General features: G+C 43.2%; 1 protein-coding gene across 1 annotated transcript in view; it reads right to left on the bottom strand.

Annotated features, from left to right (window-relative positions):
• Positions 1–1,031: 1,031 nt before the first annotated feature.
• LOC124775715 (glutamate receptor ionotropic, kainate 2-like) overlaps positions 1,032–8,930 on the bottom strand; it is a 218,668-nt gene continuing 210,769 nt past the window's right edge. Inside the window, exon 16 of the mRNA XM_047250540.1 lies at positions 1,032–1,187. Within this exon, the coding sequence (XP_047106496.1) occupies positions 1,032–1,187 (156 nt within the window). The remainder of the gene's footprint in view (positions 1,188–8,930) is intronic.

Below are 8,930 nucleotides of genomic sequence, written 5' to 3'. Positions count from 1 at the left end.
TCGCTGTGTTGCAGTAGTTCGAGTAACGAAGATTTTTGTGAGGTAAGTGATTCATGAAAAGTATAATAAACTATACCTTTCATGAATCACTTACCTCACAAAAATCTTTGTTACTCGAACTACTGCAACACAGCGAGCGCCAATACTGCCAGCTGAATAAAAGATTCAAACTACTGACGGCACTAACTACTGATAGGCATAGTTAGAAAATGAAAGTTTAAGTCAGGGCCATTCTTTTGTGGGGATTATTGAAAGTCAGATTGCGTTGCGCTACATATATTGTGTGTCAGTTTAGTGATAATCAGAGTAAGTAAACAGAGAAATGTCTGAATAGGTTCAGTTTTGCTCAGCTGTTTGAAAATCAAATAACGTAAAATGTTTACCAGCACAGTCAGTCATAATTTTTCCAAGGGGACGTTTAAATTTAACAACGCAATCAATGAATACCAAGCGGAAATACTCATTACGGGGACAGAGGTGGACCATCGCGTTACTGACGTGCTCAATTTGCGAAGTTCTCTCTCTTGAATAAATCATCCAATTTTTCTGAGACTGAACGTATTTGTTTGTCTGTATGTGATACATGTACGTCACGTGTACTTATTTCCGTCCCATTAGAATAATTCGTTTGTGGTACGTCGCCTTTTTTTGTCTTACAATGTATGTGGGTCACCTTATCCGCCATAAAAAAGGCAAGGAGACATTTGTTTTATCGAATTTCAGAATGAGCACAGGCAGAAAATTGAGTCATAGCGTGGAACGTGTGTTCAATTCGGCTTTAGACAGTGTGCTACTTGGTTGGTAGCTTATGGTGCGGTTGGAATCAGAGCAGCACACAGACGTTAGACCACTGCTCGGGCATCTGACTGAGGTGACAAGGGGTCAGCATCGAAACACTGTCAGCAAAAATTCAGTCGTTAACGGGGCTAGAAACTCGAATACATTGACACAGTGAAGAGGAGCGAGCCGCAGGAATGCCGACAGTGGCACTGAGTGTGTGTGTAGTCGAGCTGCCCGCAGGCCGCACGCTGCTACTTGCGGCCGCTGCTGCAGAGGCTGCCGTAGTGCAGCCGCGAGTCGCTGCAGTCGCTGGGCGCGGGCTCCCGCCGCCGGCGCACCGGCTTCGCGTCCAGACCGCACTGCACGATGAACCGCAGCTCCGACACCACCGCCTCCCACGGCGTCATCTGCGGCACACACGTCGCAAGTCACATCTCTTTAGGAAATTCGCCATGTACACTACTGGCCATTAAAATTGCTGCACCAAGAAGAAATGCAGATGATAAACGGGTATTCATTGGACAAATATACTAGAACTGACATCTGATTACATTTTCACGCAATTTGGGTGCATAGATCCAGAGAAATCAGTACCCAGAACAACCACCTCTGGCCGTAATAAGGGCCTCGATAGGCCTGGGCATTGACTCAAACAGCGCTTGGATGGCGTGTAAAGGTACAGCTGCCCATGCAGCTTCAACACGATACCACAGTTCATCAAGACTAGTGACTGGCGTATTGTGACGAGCCAGTTGCTCGGCCACCATTGACCAGACGTTTTCAATTGGTGAGAGATCTGGAGAATGTGCTGGCCAGGGCAGCAGTCGAACATTTTCTGTATCCAGAAAGGCCCGTACAGGACCTGCAACATGCGGTCGTGCATTATCCTGCTGAAATGTAGGGTTTCGCAGGGATCGAATGAAGGGTAGAGCCACGGATCGTAACACATCTGAAATGTAACGTCCACTGCTCAAAGTGCCGTCAATGCCAGCAAGAGGTGACCGAGACGTGTGACGAATGGCACCCCATACCTTCGCGCCGGGTAATACGCCAGTATGGCGATGACGAATACGCGCTTCCAATGTGCGTTCACCGCTACGTCGCCAAACACAGATGCGACCATCATGATGCTGTAAACAGAACCTGGATTCATCCGAAAAAAATGACGTTTTGCCATTCGTGCACCCAGGTTCGTCGTTGAGTACACCATCGCACGCGCTTCTGTCTGTGATTCAGTGTCAAGAGTAACCGCAGCCGTGGTCTCCGAGCTGATAGTCCACGCTGCAAACGTCGTCGAACTGTTCGTGCAGATGGTTGTTGTCTTGCAAACGTCCCCATCTGTTGACTCAGGGATCGAGACGTGGCTGCAGGATCCGTTACAGTCATGCGGATAAGATGCCTGTCATCTCGACTGCTAGTGATACGAGGCCGTTGGGATCCAGCACGGCGTTCCGTATTACCCTCCTGAACCCACCGATTCCATATTCTGCTAACAGTCATTCGATCTCGACAAACGCGAGCAGCAATGTTGCGATACGATAAACCACAATCGCGATAGGCTACAATCCGACCTTTATCAAAGTCTGAAACGTGATGGTACGCATTTCTCCTCCTTACACGAGGCATCATAACAACGTTTCACCAGGCAACGCCGGTCCACTGCTGTTTACGTATGAGAAATCGGTTGGAAACTTTCCTCATGTCAGCACGTTGTAAGCGTCGCCACCGGCGCCATCCTTGTATGAATGCTCTGAAAAGCTAATCATTTTTATATCACAGCATCTTCTTCCTGTCGGTTAAATTTCGCTTCTGTAGCACGTCATCTTCGTGGTGTAGCAGTTTTAATGGCCAGTAGTATACCTTGACACAGACACAACCGTTAGAAAATCTCGTCTAAATATATCAGCCATGGTAATTGTGACTCTCCTCTTTTGCACCTGGCACTTCGTAACAGTACTTACCAATTTCATTGTTTTTCTTTTGTTTTAATGTTAATCCATTAAGTCATAGGCATATTTCGACCTTACTATGAAACATTACCTTGACTACATTAAATAGGTTAATTAATGTTACCCCCCCATGAACCATGGACCTTGCCGTTGGTGGGGAGACTTGCGTGCCTCAGCGATACAGATAGCCGTACCGTAGGTGCAACCACAACGGAGGGGTATCTGTTGAGAGGCCAGACAAACGTGTGGTTCCTGAAGAGGGGCAGCAGCCTTTTCAGTAGTTGCAAGGGCAACAGTCTGGATGATTGACTAATCTGGCCTTGTAACAATAACCAAAACGGCCTTGCTGTGCTGGTACTGCGAACGGCTGAAAGCAAGGGGAAACTACAGCCGTAATTTTTCCCGAGGGCATGCAGCTTTACTGTATGATTACATGATGATGGCGTCCTCTTGGGTAAAATATTCCGGAGGTAAAATAGTCCCCCATTCGGATCTCTGGGCGGGGACTACTCAAGAGGATGTCGTTATCAGGAGAAAGAAAACTGGCGTTCTACGGATCGGAGCGTCGAATGTCAGATCCCTTAATCGGGCAGGTAGGTTAGAAAATTTAAAAAGGGAAATGGATAGGTTGAAGTTAGATATAGTGGGAATTAGTGAAGTTCGGTGGCAGGAGGAACAAGACTTCTGGTCAGGTGACTACAGGGTTATAAACACAAAATCAAATAGGGGTAATGCAGGAGTAGGTTTAATAATGAATAGGAAAATAGGAATGCGGGTAAGCTACTACAAACAGCATAGTGAACGCATTATTGTGGCCAAGATAGATACGAAGCCCACGCCTACTACAGTAGTACAAGTTTATATGCCAACTAGCTCTGCAGATGACGAAGAAATTGAAGAAATGTATGATGAAATAAAAGAAATTATTCAGGTAGTGAAGGGAGACGAAAATTTAATAGTCATGGGTGACTGGAATTCGTCAGTAGGAAAAGGGAGAGAAGGAAACATAGTAGGTGAATATGGATTGGGGGACAGAAATGAAAGAGGAAGCCGCCTGGTCGAATTTTGCACAGAGCACAACATGATCATAACTAACACTTGGTTTAAGAATCATGAAAGAAGGTTGTATACATGGAAGAACCCTGGAGATACTAAAAGGTATCAGATAGATTATATAATGGTAAGACAGAGATTTAGGAACCAGGTTTTAAATTGTAAGACATTTCCAGGGGCAGATGTGGACTCTGACGACAATCTATTGGTTATGTCCAGTAGATTAAAACCGAAGAAACTGCAAAAAGGTGGGAATTTAAGGAGATGGGACCTGGATAAACTAAAAGAACCAGAGGTTGTACAGAGATTCAGGGAGAGCATAAGGGAGCAATTGACAGGAATGGGGGAAATAAATACAGTAGAAGAAGAATGGGTAGCTTTGAGGGATGAAGTAGTGAAGGCAGCAGAGGATCAAGTAGGTAAAAAGACTAGGGCTAGTAGAAATCCTTGGGTAACAGAAGAAATATTGAATTTAATTGATGAAAGGAGAAAATATAAAAATGCAGTAAGTGAAACAGGCAAAAAGGAATACAAACTTCTCAAAAATGAGATCGACAGGAAGTGCAAAATGGCTAAGCAGGGATGGCTAGAGGACAAATGTAAGGATGTAGAGGCCTATCTCACTAGGGGTAAGATAGATACCGCCTACAGGAAAATTAAAGAGACCTTTGGAGATAAGAGAACGACTTGTATGAATATCAAGAGCTCAGATGGAAACCCAGTTCTAAGCAAAGAAGGGAAAGCAGAAAGGTGGAAGGAGTATATAGAGGGTCTATACAAGGGCGATGTACTTGAGGACAATATTATGGAAATGGAAGAGGATGTAAATGAAGATGAAATGGGAGATATGATACTGCGTGAAGAGTTTGACAGAGCACTGAAAGACCTGAGTCGAAACAAGGCCCCCGGAGTAGACAATATTCCATTGGAACTACTGACGGCCGTGGGACAGCGAGTCCTGACAAAACTCTACCATCTGGTGAGCAAGATGTATGAAACAGGCGAAATACCCTCAGACTTCAAGAAGAATATAATAATTCCAATCCCAAAGAAAGCAGGTGTTGACAGATGTGAAAATTACCGAACTATCAGCTTAATAAGTCACAGCTGCAAAATACTAACACGAATTCTTTACAGACGAATGGAAAAACTAGTAGAAGCCAACCTCGGGGAAGATCAGTTTGGATTCCGTAGAAACACTGCAACACGTGAGGCAATCCTGACCTTACGACTTATCTTAGAAGAAAGATTAAGGAAAGGCAAACCTACGTTTCTAGCATTTGTAGACTTAGAGAAAGCTTTTGACAATGTTGACTGGAATACTCTCTTTCAAATTCTAAAGGTGGCAGGGGTAAAATACAGGGAGCGAAAGGCTATTTACAATTTGTACAGAAACCAGATGGCAGTTATAAGAGTCGAGGGACATGAAAGGGAAGCAGTGGTTGGGAAGGGAGTGAGACAGGGTTGTAGCCTCTCCCCGATGTTGTTCAATCTGTATATTGAGCAAGCAGTAAAGGAAACAAAAGAAAAATTCGGAGTAGGTATTAAAATTCATGGAGAAGAAATAAAAACTTTGAGGTTCGCCGATGACATTGTAATTCTGTCAGAGACAGCAAAGGACTTGGAAGAGCAGTTGAATGGAATGGACAGTGTCTTGAAAGGAGGATATAAGATGAACATCAACAAAAGCAAAACAAGGATAATGGAATGTAGTCTAATTAAGTCGGGTGATGCTGAGGGAATTAGATTAGGAAATGAGGCACTTAAAGTAGTAAAGGAGTTTTGCTATTTGGGGAGCAAAATAACTGATGATGGTCGAAGTAGAGAGGATACAAAATGTAGGCTGGCAATGGCAAGGAAAGCGTTTCTGAAGAAGAGAAATTTGTTAACATCGAGTATAGATTTAAGTGTCAGGAAGTCATTTCTGAAAGTATTCGTATGGAGTGTAGCCATGTATGGAAGTGAAACATGGACGATAAATAGTTTCGACAAGAAGAGAATAGAAGCTTTCGAAATGTGGTGCTACAGAAGAATGCTGAAGATTAGATGGGTAGATCACATAACTAATGAGGAAGTATTGAATAGGATTGGGGAGAAGAGAAGTTTGTGGCACAACTTGACCAGAAGAAGGGATCGGTTGGTAGGACATGTTCTGAGGCATCAAGGAATCACCAATTTACTATTGGAGGGCAGCGTGGAGGGTAAAAATCGTAGAGGGAGACCAAGAGATGAATACACTAAGCAGATTCAGAAGGATGTAGGTTGCAGTAGGTACTGGGAGATGAAAAAGCTTGCACAGGGTAGAGTAGCATGGAGAGCTGCATCAAACCAGACTCAGGACTGAAGACCACAACAACAACAACAACAACAACAATTAATGTTAATAATTATAATGAAATTTATAATATAATTATAATCAATAATAGCTAATTACTTCCACAAACTGCTAAATGTCAAAGAAACCGCTCACTGACCCCAATAAGAGAACCTGCTAATCCTAACACCGAGCACATCCCCGGGGCCTGCTAGAACCATTGCCAAATTGCAATAAAAGACGCAAGACCCTTCGGACAATCCATTGCAGAATGCCATTCGGCACCATTATGATCGTTTGCATGCGAGGATACACGCCTGTGTTGCCGCCGGGATGGGTGGGGGTTGGAGATACACTGTGTAATGATGAGTTTAGCCACCCTTTACTGTGGAATTTGTTTTTCGTTTGGTTGGTTCAAATGGCTCTGAGCACTATGGGACTTAACTACTGAGGTCATCAGTCGCCTAGAATTTAGAACTGCTGAAACCTAACTAAGCTAAGGACATCACACACATCCATGCCCGCGGCAGGATTCGAACCTGCGACCGTAGCGGTCTCGCGGTTCCGAACTGTAGCGCCTAGAACCGCTCGGCCACTCCAGCAACGTTTTTTGTTTGGTATGAAGTTATCATATACTCCTAAAACGCTGAACTACCTGTAACCTCACTTGTCAATAAAATGACTTTGTCCTTGAGGGTGATACATTTTTTTCCCGGCAGAGAGTGTGTGAAGGTGTATACGATACGTAGGATGGAAATTAAAAATATATATGATATGTCAATACACACATAAACCATAATTGACGAAATATCTGTTATCAACACAATAAAATAAATTGGGAACAACCAAAATTCTCAGCTCTTGCGGAGGCCTGTTGAAAATGTACTATGTAGGGTGATGCACACTTTTCTGAAAGATATTTAGTATAACGTCGCAGTCTGGCTAACCAGCGGTAGAGCTGTGTATATTATGTAAAAAATCCTTTTGGGCTACGCTGAAATCCCATCGACTGCGTATTATTTGTCTCGATCAGGTCAAGCAATTATGTGCTCCCCGGCGTATTTAAACACAGCTACACGTAGTGATATATCAGTTCCTATTCCGGTATTAATCATAGCTTCAGTAACACAATACCAATATCTCCTTCAAAGTTTTTCAGTTTACTAGAGCCTAATAGTTCGTAACAGAGCGATAATTTGTTAATGCGGCAAAGAGTACTTATACACGCCGCGTCCCTTGGGCAATCAATGTCGTCGCACAGATAATTCTTTACTGAGTACACAATAGTGAACGGATTGAAAGAAGTTATTAACGCAGTAATAACACTGAATGCTGGTTTATTGCACTATTTTCACATCCTAACTTGGCCATAAGGAAGTAGCTTTTACTATCTGGGTGTGATTAATGATGTATACTTCAGTCCATGATATTACGCAAGTTCCAGAGTCCATTAACTGATTTTACGAAAGTTAATTCTTTCTCAAAATTCGGTTTCAAAGTTTAGTCTCTACATTGGTCCATCATTAAAGTTTCTAACTTTGGGTAATATCCAGTCTTTTATTGAAAATATTCAATTTAAGACAATTTCGAATCTTTCACTATCTGGATTCTACGTGATATCCTATTTGAAGTTACAGATTTACTTCTTACAAGGTCAGTGCGTCGTAGTAGATCGCAAATCTTCAGTGTTCAAAAAACAATCTCGTCGCGCCCACGTATACGAGCACACGCTGAGGTACGACTTGCCCCGGCAACACAGTAACAATGCACGGCTCTTTCTTAGGTATTACACACGATTCTCAAGGAGTACTCATAAGGAGTATTCATTGAGATCGCCGGCCGAAGTGGCCGTGCGGTTCTAGGCGCTGCAGTCTGGAACCGCGAGACTGCTACGGTCGCAGGTTCGAATCCTGACTCGGACATGGATGTGTGTGATGTCCTTAGGTTAGTTAGGTTTAACTAGTTCTAAGTTCTAGGGGACTAATGACCTCAGCATTTGAGTCCCATAGTGCTCCGAGACATTCATTGAGATCGTTCTTCCTACTCCGTAATTTCTAATTACGGACTTTGCGATCTACTACGATTTTATTTTGAAACTAATGTCATTCTATCTTTTTATTTCTTTCTTTTTCAAAACACTAAGCTACTTGGTACTGAAACTTTTTCTATCTACCTGCTACTATTTAAGCAACATTATTCCAAAAGGGACTTTTTTTCTCTTTTTGATTTATGAAATTGGAACTTGATTTTTGGGACTTTTGGGCTTTGGGGTACTATTTTTATATTCTTCATTTTTCGTCCAAAGGAAGCGGCGTTACAGTAGGTACGTGTTCCTATGTGGAGATCAATTCTTCTCATACAGCATACTGAAATGCTGAATTACGCTTGCCTGCGTTCCTGATCAGTACGTCAAGTTAGTACCTGTGTTGTGTAGACTGTTGTGATGAGTGCTTCTGCAGCGCTGTGCATTCTTTTTCCTCGAATAACAACACAGGGTGGCCGAGGTTAACATCCCCATCCGAAGGTGAAGCCAACAGTAAAACGTATCTTAAATGCCCAACATATTGTTCAAAGCACTAAGATTTAGTTCACGAAATTAATATAATTTAAGATGTAAGTAGGCTGTTTAGGTTTTTTTATTGGTAACGCCACCTCTGTATGAAAATCACTGGCTGTGCTGTGGGCAGTCTGTGTCTCCTTTGCATTGTTGTAATACTCGCCATTGTAGTGTTAGGCAGCTGGCTGTGAACAGCGCGTAGCGTTGCGCAGTTGGAGGTGAGCCGCCAGCAGTGGTGGATGTGGGGAGAGAGATGGCGGAGTTTTGAAATTTGTCA

Source organism: Schistocerca piceifrons, chromosome 2 (genome assembly GCF_021461385.2).
Source record: "Schistocerca piceifrons isolate TAMUIC-IGC-003096 chromosome 2, iqSchPice1.1, whole genome shotgun sequence".
NCBI lineage: Eukaryota > Metazoa > Arthropoda > Insecta > Orthoptera > Acrididae > Schistocerca > Schistocerca piceifrons.
Note: the sequence above shows the minus strand (reverse complement) of the source record. Positions and strands in the feature narration are given on the sequence as shown.